We start from the raw sequence: 17,625 nt of genomic DNA, 5'->3' as shown, positions 1-17,625 counted from the left end.
AGGAGAGCATTTTTGCTTTTGCTGCTGCTCAAAAAAGTGCAATTGACCTATTAAACTGTGGGGAAGATGATCAAACCTTTCATAACAAACACCTTTGTATTTATTGTACAATAAAAGAATTGCCTGCGTAGGGAGAAATACAACAGGTGCAGATCTTTAAAATCTAGTATTTAAAGAGGTCTCTTTAAATACAGCTGTACCTAGGTTTCCAAACAGAATGCATTCTGGGAGTCCGTTTAACTCCCGAACTGTTCGAAAACCAAGGTGCGGCTTCTGATTGGCTGCAGGAGCCAGATGTTTGGCTTCCAAAAATTGTTTGAAAACCGGAACACTCAATTCCGGTTTTCAATCGTTCGGGAGCTGAAATGTACGAGTTCCAAGGCGTTCGGCAACCAAGGTACAACCGTACAGGTAACTCACAACTTATGCACATTTAACTTGCATGCATTCAAAAAGGGGAAAGACTTTCACAGAGGTAACAGCACGCTTCCAAAGCAACTACAAGTTGACTGTAAAATCGCAAACGTTCTGAATGAGGCAGTAGAGGGCTGGTTTTACACCGGAACTCAGATTACTTGCCAATTTATGAGATGCAGCAGGTATTTACTTATCAAGCGACACTGGTTACAGTTACAGAAAGAAATGGCCTGGCTAACCAGGAATAGAAGATTCCAAATGTTTTGAAATAGGCAGCACCTGTTAATTACTCTGCCTTCTCCCTGCAAGAAAATGACGGCACTATGATCCCCACCTGATCATACAAACCACCACACGGACACACTCAACTCACCTGATGCATGCTAGGATTGCGGCCTCCCTGAGTGTGCTCTGGTCTGTAGTACCACAGGAGGCTCATCATCAGCTCCCCTGGAAGCAGACAAGGTAGATTTTAAAGGAAATCTCGCACATCAGCAGGAGCACAGACATAGCAAAAGAAAGAGAGCTCCCAGCATTCCCTTGGCTATAAGGCGAGCCTGACTTCATGGCAGAAATAAGAGTTGTGCATACTCATACGTTTCTGCACCACTCTGGAATTGTCTCAAGAAGGCTCGTTAAGAAATATTTAAGTAAGCTATGTGACACTCCCCACTTTAAAAAAGTTGTGCGTGTCTTCACCCACAAAATTAACAGTCATGGAAGCAGTTAATTATTTGCCCGGGATTGAATGACTTGTTCTAGTCAGTTCAATCTTTATACTGCAGCTTTGGGTCAGCCTGTTTAGACTTCCTTCGGGCTGCTCAGATTGTCTCACAAGCAACAACAAACAGCTTCTACAAACAGGATGGTGGTTCTGCCGTTTCAAAGCAAGGAAACATGGTTGTGGGTTGAGCTTTATCTGAGCAATGCTCTTCAACCTTGAGTTCCCATATGTATTGGACTACAGCTCCCATGATCCCTGACCATTGAGCTAAGCTGGGAGGGCAAGATAGGAGCTATAGTGCAACATCATCAGGGAACCAGAGGCTGAACTAAAACTGGATTAGAGAATTCCAAACTGCTTTCTTAGCCACACAAAGCCTCAGCTGTAGGAACTCTGGGACAACTGCACAGCATTCTTCTTTAGGAAGCCAAAAGGTTTGGATGCTCCTCATACCCTTTTTACTATTGGTGTTTGGAATGTAACTTTTTATTTTTTTGGGGAAAAATTGTTAAGTTTTCAAGAATAAATAAATACATAAGCAGCGGATGCTAATACAATTGCATCACACTATTATACTACCCTCAAATAACTAATTGAAACGAAACTAATTCCTTTCCTCCTTCATCCAACAGACCCTTTGGTTTAAAGTGTCGTAAGAATGTCCTGTTACTCCTCAACAGGCAAGTGTGGCAAAGAAATGTGAAGCATAACACATGCCAAAATATAGTAAATCTACCAAAATAGCACTTTACTTTAAGATGTCCAAACCCTCATATGTTGTGAAAGAAGAGATAAATCCTTAGTTTTATCATTAACAAAGGTGGTAAAATCCCACCACCCTCCCACAAAGTAATCTTTATTTGCAAGTCCCCCAACTGCTTCCCATGTATATGTACGTTTTCCCACTAAAGTTAATGCCATTTAACTTTTAAGTCTTGAGTCATCTTCAGCAAATAAGAAACTTCACCTCAAAACCCAACCACCCCCTGGCCCGGAAAGGGAGAAACCACCTTGCTCCCACACAGTACTTTTGCTTTTTGTTCCCACCTGCAGCACGGCATGATCCTAGCTGCTAGAAGACGGATTACAAAGCAGGCAGAAACCAGAGTTTGACGCTATTTCCCAGAATGCGAACTATAAAGAACATTAGTCTAATTAGTGGCTTCTGAGATTCTGGCTGTTAAAAGAATCACATGGCAGCAGGTGTTGCTCAGATGTTACGCTCAGTAGAGAGATAGTACAACTGTTTGGAGGGCGCACATTCCCCAAGTACGTGGCGTGAGGCAAGAGCCAGAATTTGCAGTTCTTAAGAGCAGTAAGAGAAATGCTTGGGGATCATAAGGCAAGGCATTCCAGGGCTTCCCCTTGTTTTTGTTGTTGTTGTTGTTGTTGTTGTTGTTGCTTGCAAGGGGAGGGAAATGAAGGGAATAAAGTTTTTCACTTCACTTCACACACTCTTGGCTGACCTGGCCAAGAGAAGGAAGCCTGCAGGAATGGGGGTTGGGGGGCAAGCTATGAAGGGATGGGGGAAGAGGGTGCAAAGGGAAGATTGGCAATGGGGCAGCAGCCCCTAGTACAAAATTATTAAATTGGTTTTCTCTCCTCTCTCTGCAACAGAGAGGGCCACCAGCCAGATGCAATTCTCTGAAATGGGACGGATGCACTTGTGTCCCACATAGGGTGCAATTCAGGGATGACCAACTGATTGCTCTCCTGCACCTTGAACATGGGAGTTGCAGAAGACCTGGCCACGGAGGCTGAAGAACTCCCCGAGCACTAAATAAGAGGCTCTTTCCGTGATAATTGCAGAAGCCTCTGAAGTGGCCTCCCATTCAGTGCAAAGGGATGAGGAGAGTTATAGTTCGGCATGATCCGGAGAACCAAAGCTTCCCCACACCTGATGTAAGGTTTCCAGAGCATCACTGCCATACGGTGCCTTTGTGGTCTGTCTTTAAAGACAGTTCAGAAACTTCCAACTGTTTCAAAACACAGGTGCCCAGGAAATGGCACCACCTCTATTGCTCCAGTTACACTGCCAGTGCTACTATATTTCTAAGCCAAATTTAAATGTCTCTTGTTGGCCTTTAAAGCCCTGAACAGGTTACTGAAGGACTGCCTTCAGTCTCATCAGCCTGCCTGTGTGCTGACGGCCGTTTTAGATGCTTGCCATGTGTGAGCCATCAGCCGGCGGACAGAAGGGAAAAAGCTTTTTCGGCAGTGACCCTACGTTTGTGAAACTGTTCCAATTGGGATTCGGCTGGCTCCATCGTTACAGGCCCTTCAGGGGACATGGAAAACTCATTTGTTGACCGCCAACTTTTCACATTTTTTATGATTTTAACTGGGCTGCTGTCCTTGTGACGCTGCTTTATTTTGAGATCTCCTGTTCCACTGGGCTGAGAGCTGCTTTGATATTATTGTGGCTGCTGTGGCTCGGTTCTGTTGAGATGGTGGGCTCACAATTCACTTCCTTAACGTGTTCTGCTAAGCCTACTTGTTGCCCCGTGGGGAACTTTGACATAATGGGCCTTCTGCTTCCTTCTAATTTGGATGGAATCATTAATAAAATACAGGGGCTTTGGCAGGGGTGTGGAGGCAAGGTGGACAGGATGACCCTCCAATTCTCTTCTCTTTAGTTCTTTTGATAACGAAATTCAGTATTAGCTGGGTGTGTGCATGCGTGCATTTACAAGCCACCCATCACTTGCTACCTTCCATTCCATTTCTCCCTGACTGACTACAAAGGAGATGGTTATGCAATCATCCACCCATCCAATACCTGTTTTGGGGTCTTCCCATAGGGCTGATATCTTTGCCACATAAGGCATAGATTTCTTTCGTGGTCCAGATTTCAGGAGGACTGTGTCTCGGACCCGGATGATTTCTCCATCTCTCTCCACGGCCTGGTAGCTCTTGCGAACAGCTGGCTCTGGTTCGTTCTACAAATATTGACAAGAGAGAGCGCCGAGGAAAGAAGTGAGGCAGGGAAACAATGCTGAGAAACAGACGCCAGCTTCCTTGAATCCACCTACACCAAGCAGAAATCTTTCTGCCAGAAAGGGTGTGTCTGCTCTGCCAGAGGAACCCATGGAGAAGCTGCAGCATACAAAACAGCAGGATGCATCTCTCCTCCCAGCAGGTTAATTTCAGAAGCAAAACATGCTGCTCAGATGAAAGGCAATGATTATGAAACCCAGAAAAGAAAGGGAAAAGAAATCTTCAAGCAACTTCAGTTTGTTCACACCAGTTTTAAGGAAAGCAACTCTGCAAAAAGTGGGGTACTTCAGCACTCTGGTCACAGGCTTAACATCCCCGGAAGAAGAATCTGTTTAAACTTCTTTGCAGTAAAACACAACACAGGGCAGTCCCACTTAATGCAAGGATGCTCTATGACTAAAGATGTTGGAGCCTAACAAGGCTCCACCGGTACTTTTTTCCAACACAGAAGCAGGAGCAGGGTGGGGCAGGGCATATAAAGTCAATCATCATCCTCATTAATTAAAATTGTATACAGTCGTACCTTGGTTTTCGAACAGCTTAGTTCTCGAACATTTTAGCTCCCGTACACCGCAAACCTGGAAGTGACTGTTCTGGTTTATGAACTATTTTTGGAAGCTGAACGTTCGACGGGGCTTCCGCAGCTTCCAATTGGCTGCAGGAGCCCCCTGCAGCCAATCGGAAGCCGCTTTTGGTTTCCGAATGTTTTGGAAGTCGAACGGACTTCCAGAATGGATTCTGTTTGACTTCCAAGGTACGACTGTACTGCCCTATACCCACGTCTCAAGATGGTTACAACATAAAACAATATAAAACACAATAACACAATATAACAATATAAAAACACAAAATACATAACAACAAAAACAACCCAGCACATTTTAAAAGGGCACTGGATGCCAATCAGCCAAAGGTCTGATTAAAGAGGAATGTTTTTGCTTGGCACCTAAAGCTGTATATTGAAGGTGCCAGCAAGCAAGCCCCATCATAAGCAAACCTCATCATTGGAGAAAAAACCCGCAGTTTTGGCAGGCTGCTTACCACAACATAGACAGCCTTCTCGGAGGCTGCTCCAATGGGTATCCAGCCATTGGTGGCTCTTCTCCGGTTGATCCGTTGCTGCTTTGGATGAGAGTGACCCCCAACGGTTTTGCTGTCAGACACATGTAAACAGCTGGCGGTGTTGCGGAGGCCTGATTTGGAGCCACTGGGAGGCTTGGAGCTCTGTGGGCACTCACGGGCCATAGTCTGGGGCTCCGAGTTGGGCGTCTGCAAGTGAGGAACAGGTTCTGCAGCTGGTGGCACACTTGGTACCGGGCATCCTGAGAGTGGGTGGGCAGGTGAAACAGGGTGCCCTGCCACAGGGATTGTGAGGCTCAGCTGGTCCAGGGACTTGCAGCTGTCTACAAGGAGACGAGGGAGGGAAAGCAAAATATAGCGTGAGGCACTGCTTGTCGTAAGAAGGGAGAATTATTGGGATGGTTCCTGAGAGCACGACTGTAAAGCCCTCCTTAACAATGACTAAGCACAAATATTACCATCAGAAGCCAAGTGTCATGCTCAGAATAACAGCAGGAAGAATGACATCCTGGCTCCATAAAAAAATACTTTTTGCTTCTGCCCAGCTCACCTCCTCCACCACAGTATTTATGCAGCATTTTCAGTGTTCAAAATACTTGACTGCCCGGTGCCAAATTTGTCAGAACGCATTTTCAACCTCAAGAACCAAAGTCTCATTTTCTTTGCACCTTCTTTCTCTTTCAATGGCAAGATTTTAGCTTGTATGCTCTAATTATCAGTGGGGGACGGGGGAGTAAATGTGCAAACCAATTTTGACTGAGAGATAGAAGACAAAATGGGTCTTCCACGAAAAAGATTCCTGTACTTACCCATGCTATCAGATGCTCTTCTCCCTAGTCCCTACATAGTTACTGCTGCTTCAGGTGTCCCAGAGGGAGTTATTGCACCATATTATTAGATTTTGAATGAAAATAACAGAAGATGAAAGGGGGAAAGCTCTCATCCCACTCCCAAGAAATCTCCTGCAGCCAGAAGAAAATGTGGAAGATCCCTATGATTCAATAACAGTTCACATGAGAAGACCTCTTCTGCTTGCCACACCACGCATGCAGAAAATTCAAACCTCTTGGGTGTGCAGCTGCAATATCAGCGGCATGGGGGCTGCTGCCATATTTCTGGTCTACCTACCAAGTCAAGTATAAAAGCAATACCAAAACACCCGCAGTTCCTCCTGGCAGAATGCACGCAAAAAGGGCTTCAGTTTCTTAGGTAAAGTTAGAACGGGAGAATGACCGAGAGTGTATTAACTTATGGTCTGTGTCCGTGGTTTGGGAGCTGCATGGTCAGGGGAAAAACAAAGCTGTCCAGGGTTGTAAAGCCTGCAGAGAGAATAATTGGGTGCACTCTTCCCACCTTGGATCAAATCTATGCTTCCAGGTGTCATAAGAAAGCTGCAGAGATAGTGCAGGACAGTACGCACCAAGGAAATGATCTCTTTCAGCTTCTGCCTTCTGCAAGAAGGTACAGGGTTATAAAGACTAGGACTAGCCGCCTGAGAAACAGTTTTTAGCCAAATGCGATTTTGGTTTTAAACACAGTTTAAGATCTATGTTGGATGTATATTGTATTTAATTATGGGGTATCAGAGTTTTTAGGAGGTTAACCAGGCTGGGATAGCAGGCTTGTTGGTTTTTGAATGTCTGATGTAGATTTTTTCAATTTTGTTGTTCTCTTTAGGACAACGACAATAAAGATTATCGTATCGTAACTGTCAGGGGTTCAGAAGGAGAGACACAGGAGGGGGAGCAAATGGAGAGTGAGGAGGAGGAGTACGAGGGGGGCGCAGGCAGTGACAGTGGCCAGAGTTATTCCACAAGCCTCTCTAGCGAATCGGAGGACTCACAGAAGGGAGCGCCGGTGGCCAGAGCAAGGGAGATTCCAAGGGAGAAACCTCAAGAGGGAGGGGCCAGCGGGGAGTCCCTGAACAGCAGCTGGAGATCAGGGCCAGCGTCTCCACCAGAGCGCAGTGGGGAGGGGGAGTCCCAGGAGTCGGGACCAGTGTCCTCACCACCAGAGGGAGGAGAGGAGTCAGGTTTGGCAACACCCACATCAGGAAGCGGGGAAACGGTCAGAAGGAAAGTCACCGGCTGGGCGCGCGCGCCAAGTTCAAATGTACAGGAGCGCGGCACAGCGGGGAGCCCGGGAAGGGAGCCAGGTCCTAAAGCCCGCCGGAGGGAGGGGCAAGACTCAGGAGGCTCCGCGTCAGAGGAGTCCAGGAAGGAGGGAACCCCAGAGGGCAGAAGGACCCAACGCAGGAAAGAGCAGCGCAAGAGGTGGAGCCGGGCTAGAATCTTAAACTGGTGTGGGTGGAGCAGTGAGTCAGAGGGGACTTAGCCGGTCTAGCGTTAAGACATGGGCCTGCGCGCCCAGAGCTTGGAAATGGAAACTAAACTTCAATAAAGACTTTTGTATATAATATCCACTGGGCGTTGGTCCTCTGTGAGCTGGGACCTAGCGGCAATCCTGACAGTAACTGTTCCAAAAGAATGCAAAAGGCTGCTTGCTATGCGGGACTGGGGATCCTAGCTGTCACAGCCAAACACACCTCGGTGCAATGACGTTTTTGAATGGCAAGAGTAAACATCGGTGGAAAGGTGCTTACCTAGCTCAGTTGGTAGAGCATGAGGTTCTTAATCTCAGGGTCGTGGTTCAAGCCCCACGTTGGGCAAAATATTCTTGCATTGCAGGGGATTGGACTAGATGGCCCTTGGGATCCCTTCCAACTCTGCAATTCTATGAGTCTATGATTCCCCAGCTCATGACCTGACCAACGCTGCAAGAAGGGAGCTCCGAACATGAAGATAAGCCCGCGTGAGCAGGCTGGCCTGAACCTTTCAGAATAGTCAGCGGAGCAACTTCCGTCGGCCTCTGATAAGTGAGGAAGTTCACAGAAATGGATGCTGCGATGAGTGGCGGCCCCTATGTACGCAGCCTTGGAAATCCCAGCAAATTAGAAGAATCAATGCCACAGCTGATTTCGATCTAAAGAAGCAAAGTACGGCTGAGTCTTTTTGCTGTGGGAAACTGCTGCCCTCTGCCTCCCACTCTGCAAGCTGTAAAACAAGGCTGGGAAGCAGTCCTCCCTCCTCAGAGATGGGAGTATTAACAAGCAAGTGCCACAGCTGTAAAAACAAGGACAGCTAATAAAATATGACAAGATCTTTAAATGACCTGATTATTACAGGCACAGCCACCTTTCCAGGGCTCCCTGAGTTGTGGTCGCCCCGTCTTTTGATGTGCAGAATCCCTGAAGTCAGAAACTGGAACGGAGCTTTCTGGAGAGGGTCTCTTCTCCTGGGGAGTTGTAGCACTTTTTGTATCTCAAATCTAGTTCTCAATGAGTTGGACAAACCTGCATTTGGGCATTTACACTTCAAGCTGCAGGTGCTGACTTGTGACTGAATGAGCCCTTCATACACAAATAGGCAAAGGTAAAGGGACCCCTGACCATTAGGTCCAGTCCTGACCGACTCTGGGGTTGTGGCAGTCATCTTGCTTTACTGGCCGAGGGAGCCGGCATACAGCTTCCAGGTCATGTGGCCAGCATGACTAAGCCGCTTCTGGAGAACCAGAGCAGCGCACGGAAACGCCGTTTACCTTCCTGCCGGAGTGGTACCTATTTATCTACTTGCACTTGACGTGCTTTCAAACTGCTAGGTTGGCAGGAGCAGGGAGCGAGCAACGGGAGCTCACCCTGTCGCAGGGATTCAACCCACCGACCTTCTGATCGCCAAACCCTAGGCTCTGTGGTTTAGACCACAGCGCCACCCGCGTCCTTTCATACACAAATAATAATGCTATAAATCAGGCTTCCTCAACCTCAGCCCTCCAGATGTTTTGAGACTACAATTCCCATCATCCCTGACCACTTGTCCTGCTAGCTAGGGATCATGGGAGTTGTAGGCCAAAAAAACATCTGGAGGGGCGAGGTTGAGGAAGCCTGATATAAATCACCCACCTAGAACCAGTCTTCCTGAAATATAGTTCTCTAGCATTATGTCTCAGTACACAAAGAGGTAAGGGATGAATTCTAGCTTCCTGCATGACTCAGGGAAGCAACCAAAGATTATCAAGCTCACTGGGGGACCTTGGGCTAGTCATTCCCTCTCAGCCTAGCCTACCTCGCAGGGTTCTTGTGGGAATTAAATGGAGAGGGAGAAAACAATGTAGGCCACCTTTAAGAAAAAGGTGGGATATACATGCAAAAAACAAAAAAAACCCAGTAAGTAAGTAAGTAAAAATATACAAGCAGCTAGAAGGAAATCTCAATTTGCTGCAACGAATCAAGCATTTTAGATTGGGACGGGAAAGGAGAACAAACAGGAGAAGTTTGGAATCTCATGGGTGGGAACAGAGAGACGGGAAGAAAGGAGTCACTGTCTCAAGACTGGACTCAGTCAATAAAGCTGGCAGGCAATAGGTTTAAGTCAGGACAAAATACTTCGAACATTGCATTAAACAGAATATCCAACACACCAGCACAAAATACTGTGCTGGCTGAAGTGCTAAGATAAAAGGCTTTTAAAACAAAAGGATTAGGTGAACACAGACACCAAGAAGCTAGAAGTGGAACTTCCATCTTGAGTGTTCGCATCTATGAGTATCGGACACTGAGGCAACGAGGGACTGACACAACTGTTTTGACCTGTTTCTGATCTTCTTTGGTGCGTCTGGCTGCCAACGGCAGAGGGAGAAAGCTCAGTTAGGTGATCTGATCCAGCACAAAAATTCCCACAAAAGTTCATTAAAAGGCTAAATGGCAGTTCTCCCCTGTGCAAAGCATGTTTTAATTACGTCACTAAAGACTCAGCTGTTCAAAGGTGGCTGTTATCACAAAACCATCACATTGATGTATCCTGAGTTATGGAAGACTCTGAAAGCAAATCCACCTTACTTAGTTCTCAATACCAGCTCACACCTTTAAAGCAGGAATAGCCTAAATATATCACAATTAAAAATACCATGAGAGATCCATGCCACTTCTCCAACATGGCACAAATCTGTGCAGTCGGCCACTAAACTGAACAGCTAGCAAGTCTCACTGCAAGGATTGGGGAGACTGGTGCAAGGAGTCTCCATTTTGCCAGTGGTCTTTCACCTGTTATTGGATATTACTGCCAGCTCCATGACACTCAATGGATCTGGAGGAGGGCAGTCACTCTGACGTCTGCAACAATCTTCTTGCCAGACTGAGGGAAAGTGAAAGAACTGCAAGTGACTTTCAAGCAATTGCTTCTGACCCAACTTAGAAGTAACAGGTGATACATGGATTGTTTGTGCCAGCCAGATGAAAGACAGGCAGTTGAGGTGAGGGCTTCAACGGCCACTGGACCAATTGGCACCTATAGACCAATTGACTGCATACAGTCCTGAGTACCATCAACTACCAACAGAGGATAGAGCTGTTGATGGCTACTAGTAATGAGAGCTATGTATGATCAATGTGTCTCTGAGCACCAGTTGTAGGGGGATGTGAGTGGGAGTGTGTTATTGTGCCCATGACCTGCTTGTGGGAGGCTTCTCATAGGCATCTGATTGCATGCTGGACCAGATAAGCCTTTGATCTGACCCAGCAGGGCTCCTCTCATGTTTAGCCACCACTCAAACCTCCTAATTTATGAATGACACTCATTTTCCTTTAGCAACTTCATCCCTTTCTAAGAAAGGCGAAACCTGATTAAAGGTCTTCCCATGAATGACTCAAAATATTTACACCGCCTTCCCAGTTCTGCCAACTAAACTACAATCAAGTTCTTGATCATAACACAATGTGGCTTAGGGCACTGCCCCCTTTTTACAGAGTCTGCACTCCCCCAATTTCCTGAATGTGTTGTGCAATCAATAAGTCTTTAGTGCAAGGTAGGTTTTTGAAGGCACATAAACCCACCAGGTGAGAACAAAAATGGCACTATGATAGCACACATATTTACACAAATACACTCTTTGCTCATATGCTTCTTTTGTGAACCGCAATATATTCCGGGAGCAGGAGAAAATCGTAATGCCCATCTTATCCCATAGTCCCAGTTTAAACATTTCAGCCATCTACCTAAAACCCTCCAGCAGTTTAATTGGATTAGCTATCCTTTCCTGCGAATCTTAAAACGGTTTTCACAGCATGGCTGTGCACAGCCAGAAAGAGATGTCCACAGAGGCAACTGCCATCTCGGGGAGAGGAAATTACACCTCTTTATTGACTAATTGTGTAAATAACAGTTATTACAGATATAGAATTTTATAGTCCGGCAGCTTTTATTCTAGAAACAGAATTTCCTAGCACAGCAACAGTGAGAAGCGTTTTTAAATCGTTGGGATCAACATTTTACATGCTGTAAGAGAAAGATCCACATTGATGAAGCCCAGCTATGCAGACACCAGAAGCTGTACCTGAAACAAATGACCTATGAAGCTGCCTTATACGGAGCCAGCCTCTTGGTTTATCTAGCTCAAGCCTTTCCCAACTGTGAATCACTGGGTATTCAGACTACAACGCCCATCGACCTCAGCTAGCATGCCCAATGGTCAAGGATGGTGGGGTTGTAGCTCCAACAACTTCTAGTGACCCAAGCTTGTGGAAGACTGGTCTCCTTCAAGTGGTCTTAGCTCTCTGTGGGCACCAGGCAGAGAGAAATCCTTTGACGCTGGAGATGCTGGGGATTGAACCTGCAGCTTTGTGCATGCAAAACATGTGCTCTACCTACTGAGCTATGGCTTCTCTTGACATGGATTCGAATAAGAACACAGGAAACGAGAACATACGGGTTGTCTATGACTGGGGTCATACTCTGTGCAGGCCCACCAAAATCAACGGAATTACTAATTTGTCCATTGATTTCAATGGTTCTACTGCAAATATGGCTTATTTAAATAAAACCCTATTTAGAGCAGGTTTTTTTAAAAAAAGAAACCTTATCTATTTTTTAAAAAACAAGGTTTTTTGCTGTTTTTCTGTAACAGGCACGGCTTTCCCTCATTAAACTGGATTAAAACAAAACCTTAATGTAACCTTCATCACTTAGAACAGAACTTAAGTTTTCTTACAAACTTACAAAAGGCTGCTTCTCTCTGTAAGGTAGCATTGTGGAGAGCTATCGCCAGTCACCAGTCATCGCCATGCAGCACAATAGTTTATGTACTTGCACTATGGCCTGATCCTGGGGGCCAGGGACTGGCAAGTCACCACTTATCCTTCTGTAAAAGGGTCATAACTCAGTGGTACAGCTGCACAGGTCCTGTGATGGAAGCTTCCCACAGTCAATTCCTAGCATGGCCAGGGAGGGCGGCTGCTACCAGCAGATCTAAAAGTGTGTGAAATTAGTAGGCAAGCTTTAAAAGGTGTTGGAACTACAATCCACCAAGTGCAATTTTAGCTTAGGGAAGGGGGAGACACTGAGGAGAACTCAGTGTTGTGACCTACTGGAGAAAGTGCGTGGTACAGAATTAAGAATCTTTTTTGTTTAACTCAACTCAATTCTCTATAAGAATACTAAGGGCTGTAAAGAGAACTTTGCAATATGTACTGAGGCCTCTGAGTTTAGCCCCAAAGTGTCTGGAGACCCTCTGCAGTGGGATAGGCTGCACTGAAAACCACTTGGAAAATAAAACAGAATAACCGCTGAATGGCAACCACCAGGGATTGTTGACAGGAATCTTTAGACCCAAGTTGTAATCTATTTTAACAGAGGTTTGTAAATAGCTACATGCTTGGTTGCTAGTGAAGAGGAAGAATCAAGGCCAGGAAAAGTCCCTCTTTTAAGGATTAAGTAGGATACTATGCTATGCAAACCTGGCAAATGTAAGTCTTAGTTTTAATTCTATCAACATTTAATTGTTTTTTTAATTATTCCCTCCTCACATGCCTTTAGCTGTTCTCATTTTTATCTGTAAGCTGCCTTGCATTCCTGTCAGGGGAAAGGGGGTGGTGTAAACAAATATATAATAATTTATTTGTAAGTTGTTTTGGTCTGAAACAACTGTAGCTTACCCTGCGCACCAAACACAGCCCTGACTTTGTGGTTTGTTTCTGTCCAAGCAAACCATGAGAAAAAGCCAAGAACAAACCACTGGTTTGCACATAATGTGATTTGTTTTGCCCGAGCTTGGCAAAGGGAGGAAACAGACGAGAGCAATTCACAGCAAGACACAGTTTCAGACTCACTGTGAAGTGAGAACAGGGTTGCTAGTGGGTGTGTGGGCAGGTGTACCAACCTTCACAACTGCCTTTTGCTTTGTTTCCTTCTCTTCCCTTTACAAACTGCTTGGCTTCTTCCGAGTACCAGAGGCACAGTGCCTCTGGAGGAGGAGCAGCTTGGTATGCTACTCAGCATGACCACCAAACTGCCTGTCCCATCCTCTATCTAATGGGAAAGGATAGTATTCAACCAGCCAGGATCTCTCCATGTTATCAGCAGCCCCGAACGTGTATTAGCAGCCAGATATGTGGAGCTCTAGGGGACGCGGGTGGCGCTGTGGGTTAAACCACTGAGCCTAGGACTTGCCAATCAGAAGGTCAGTGGTTCGAATCCCCGCAACGGGGTGAGCTCCCGTTGTTTGGTCCCTGCTCCTGCCAACCTAGCAGTTCGAAAGCATGTCAAAGTGCAAGTAGATAAATAGGTACCACTCTGGTGGGAAGGTAAATGGTGTTTCTGTGCACTGCTCTGGTTCGCCAGAAGTGCTTTAGTCATGTTGGCCACATGACCTGGAAGCTGTGCGCTGGCTCCCTCAGCCTTTAGAGCGAGATGAGCGCTGCAACCCCAGAGTCGGCCACGACTGGACCTAATGGTCAGGGGTCCCTTTACCTTTACCTTTATGTGGAGCTCTAGAAAAGTCGGGCAGCTGCTTTTCCCCCTGCACCCTCCATAATATCCTTCCCTACTCCCCTCTATGGACTGAGCAGCTCACTTGGAAATAAAACAAGCACAGACCAAAATATGAGGTTACCACTGAAATGTGAGACTATCAGTAGAAGTTTCCCACACTTAAAACTATTTAGTTTTAAATATATGAAGGCACATAAGAACTCTGGAAAAAATCGGGGGGGGGGGGAGTGTTTTGCTTTCATTTTCGTGCAAAGCCTTCTTTTTTTATTTCCTCTACCCAAATTGAAAAATGTTGGGCTATGACATGTGAAAGGATAGAGAAACTTGTTTCAATCCAAGCATTACTTCAAGTTTTAGAAGTGCTTGATGGATATGATGACAAATATGGAAAAGCAGAAGCTGATAATAATAGCTCAGAAAATGAGACTGATTAAATTTCATGTAATATTCATTGAGTCTTGGTTCCTCTCTCCCATCCGCCTTTACATTTCTTTCAATGGAATTGAGTGCTGCGGGGGACTGAAAGAAGCATGGCTGACTTTGGCTCATTCATTTCAATGGGTATGCTCTTGAGTAGGACTTAGTTAAATACAAACCATAGTAATTTTCTTTCTTTACTCTAATGTTGATGGTTTATCCTGTTTTTATGGGGTGGGGTTGCCTACTCCTCACCAACTGGTAAAATGAGAGATGCCATGTTTCTTATAGCGCAGCATAACTTTGTGGGTTTTTTTAAGGAAATTCAATACGAAATTATAGACTGAATAAATGGCATTTCTAATATACCAAACATCATAAAGTAATGGCAAAGTTGAACATGATATATTTTATGTTCCTAAAGTACCCAAATGACTTTCAAAGTGTAAAGGATGCTAAAAACCCAAACACTGCTTATTTCCCTCCTGAATTCCCCCTGCCAAAAAAACAAAAGAAAACCCTCCAAATTTCCCCACGGTTTCAAAATTTCTGGAAATTTTACATTTCTACTCAGGTTCTTTTCATAAGTGAATTTTTTCTGAGGAAAAAAACCTGAAGCTGAATACCCACATTGGACAACCTGCAAGTTTGCAAGCCTTTCATCTCACACAGCAAATACGGCACACGGTATGTGTACCCCACTTGCAAACATAATTCAGTTCAAGCCATCTGGCAGGAGAAACTGGGCTGCTATGGGCAACCATTAAAACATATCGCTGCAAGACAGGTCATGCTAGGAAGTAAGATGAGACAGTCGCTTCAAGGAATGTAAATGTCAAGGCCAGCACAGTATCCCAGCATCTGATCACCTAGGCAAAACTAATTCATTCTCAACAGGCTACAGTAAAAAGCCAGCAACCCACACTGTAAAGCCTCAAGTACACTTAAGTATGAGCAGCCAAGTTTTTCTTTTTTTTAAGGCGTGGGGAAATCCCATTTCAGACTTACCTGCTGCAAAAGGCATCTTATAAGGGTAGCAGTTCCGCCCTGCATGCACAGTACTGATTCTGCTCTCCGGCACGTGCATAACTCCACAAAGGCTGTAACTGTTAATTGCCGGTCCTTCCCCACAACAGTAGGGAGAGCTACACCAGTGAAATGGCTGGAACGAGGGGTCTGGCGGTAAAGAACCCGGAGATACCAAAAGCCCCTCGCAACCCGTCGCCTGGGACAGCTCATCCTTCGGGTAAACAGAGCAGTGAGTGTAATCATTGTATCCGCTTTGGCCATAATAAACATAAAACCCATTCAATGGAGTCAAGTCCGACGATTCGTAGAGGCAGCCACAATCCGTATGGTTTCCTGGCACGGGCAAAGGGTGGAACTGAGGTACTGGGAAGGAAGGCTGATGAAATTCCTGCTTGGGAGTCGGAGATTTCTCTCCGGGTCTTCCATATTCAGGTTTCATAGAGGCTTGCCCACCCATGAGCAAAGGCAGTCTGTGATAGAAACCCTCCGGGCCTTCGCAAGCGTTAGGTAGCGGCTCATAACTGACAGACTCCGTTTCCCCCAAAATTCTAGGAGGATCCTGATGGGCTGCTTTTGTAAATACGCCCTCAGCGACTCCTTGCCAGCTATGATGACCTTCTATTTTTACAGTGGACGTTTCCTTTTTGGATTTAACGCAGTTTTTCCCACTGGCTTTGGCCCACTTGAGCTTGGATTTGGAACCGTGGTTTTCAGGCTTGCTCTCTTTTTCCCCAGTGGATTTACTCCTGGGCTTCAGCGGCTGGTCTTTCTCATGGGTCAGTTTCAGAAACGCCGCGGCGTTGAGACTGGCCAATCTCTTTGGAGCAGGGTGGTAGGAAATCCCGCCATCCTCCCGCCCTTTCCCGTCGACGACACCATCCAGCGGCTGAGGAGCACACTTCGGACTCGGTCGGTTTTGGTTCTTTCCCTTTGCTGCCTTGGAGCTCTGCTTTTCCACTGAGGGCCAAGCGCCCTGAGTACTGCAGCATATATTCTTAGTGCAACAAACTCCACCGACTTTGGGGGGATCTTTCCGGAAACGCCGGCCGGTTATTAAGCCGTCGTCCCGTTCGAAAAGCAGGTTGTTGACTGCCTCTGCGTTCAGCGAGGCTAGCCTGCGCTTCCTGGGTTCTGCAAGACAAGCATCGCTTCCCTGCCGCCCGGTCCCAGAACACGATATTGTGCATCTCCCTGCCGATGGCTCTTGTTTTGCTGCTCTCACGACCTGAACGCGATCCGGAAGGCAGGCGGGTCTGAAGTCATCCATACAATGGACGAGACCTCTCTTCATCCCACTCTGAGTCTCCTCCGAAAGGGATCCGGCAACATCCTCCAATCTAGTGAGGAGCACGGAGCATGTTTTTTTATCCACGGATGAGCTGAGGCGTTTTCTCAATGGATACGTCTTTCTGAGTTCCTGCAAATTCCTGCTTTTATTCACGCCTGCAAATTGACTCTGGCAGGTTTGCCCCTCAGCGCCATTGCCTCGCTCGCAATCCTCCGCCTCAGTCCTATCCATTCTCTCACCGTCAATCGGTGACAAAGCTTGGCCAGCAGAACCAGCTGAGTGTTTCAGAAGTAAGAGCTGTTTCTTCCGGGCATGCGTCATAGGATCAATGTCCACCCCTGAGAACAAAGAGGAAAATGTCTTAATATCACAGGTTGAGAATATCGCACAATACACCAAGAGATGGCAGGGATATGTTTTAGATGCATTTGCCCTGTAGGAAAAAAATGTGGACCCTTTCAGTGAGGGGGAGCTTTTCCGTTAAATTAAGAACCTAGATACATTAAGATGGGGTTTTATTTCAAACTGAGGAGCTTGATAATTATACGCAAAGCTAAAGGCCCAACGCCTTACTACTAAGCCTCCCTTTCTTCTCTCAGATGTGGGCTACCTCAATCACGTCAGCTGGGTGAACGCTATTTATGATGTAGTTACTTCATTAAAACCACATCTACCCCTGTTTGCAACGAGAATTTTTCACTTGCAGTTCTCCCACAGAAGTGGGAAAACCCACTTTTTTGGGGGGGGGGACGGAATGGAAGAATTGGTTGTCTCTTTCTATGAGAGATAGAAAGGGATGAGCACAAGTATGCATTTGTCTGGAAGGGAGGAGCAGATATAGATATAGATGATAT

The 17,625-nt window shown here is 46.0% G+C and overlaps 1 protein-coding gene and 1 long non-coding RNA gene across 3 annotated transcripts in view; both read right to left on the bottom strand.

The window, feature by feature from the left end:
- Positions 1-17,625, bottom strand: part of LOC310847695 — a 198,467-nt gene that overhangs the window by 120,453 nt on the left and 60,389 nt on the right. The window lies entirely within an intron of this gene.
- The window catches only part of BAHD1 (bromo adjacent homology domain containing 1), a 64,623-nt gene that overhangs the window by 8,522 nt on the left and 38,476 nt on the right, over positions 1-17,625 (bottom strand). For both annotated transcript variants that reach the window (XR_014565658.1, XM_083744510.1), the window contains exons 2-5: positions 15,463-17,109; positions 5,180-5,541; positions 3,921-4,080; positions 791-867 (exon numbers count right to left, since the gene is read on the bottom strand). Coding sequence is in view for 1 of the 2 variants with exons in the window: in XM_083744510.1 (XP_083600636.1) it covers positions 791-867; positions 3,921-4,080; positions 5,180-5,541; positions 15,463-17,092 (2,229 nt within the window). In the remaining variant the exon portion in view is untranslated. The remainder of the gene's footprint in view (positions 1-790; positions 868-3,920; positions 4,081-5,179; positions 5,542-15,462; positions 17,110-17,625) is intronic.

Source organism: Podarcis gaigeae (assembly GCF_964106915.1).
Source record: "Podarcis gaigeae genome assembly, chromosome: 1".
Taxonomy (NCBI): domain Eukaryota; kingdom Metazoa; phylum Chordata; class Lepidosauria; order Squamata; family Lacertidae; genus Podarcis; species Podarcis gaigeae.
Note: the sequence above shows the minus strand (reverse complement) of the source record. Positions and strands in the feature narration are given on the sequence as shown.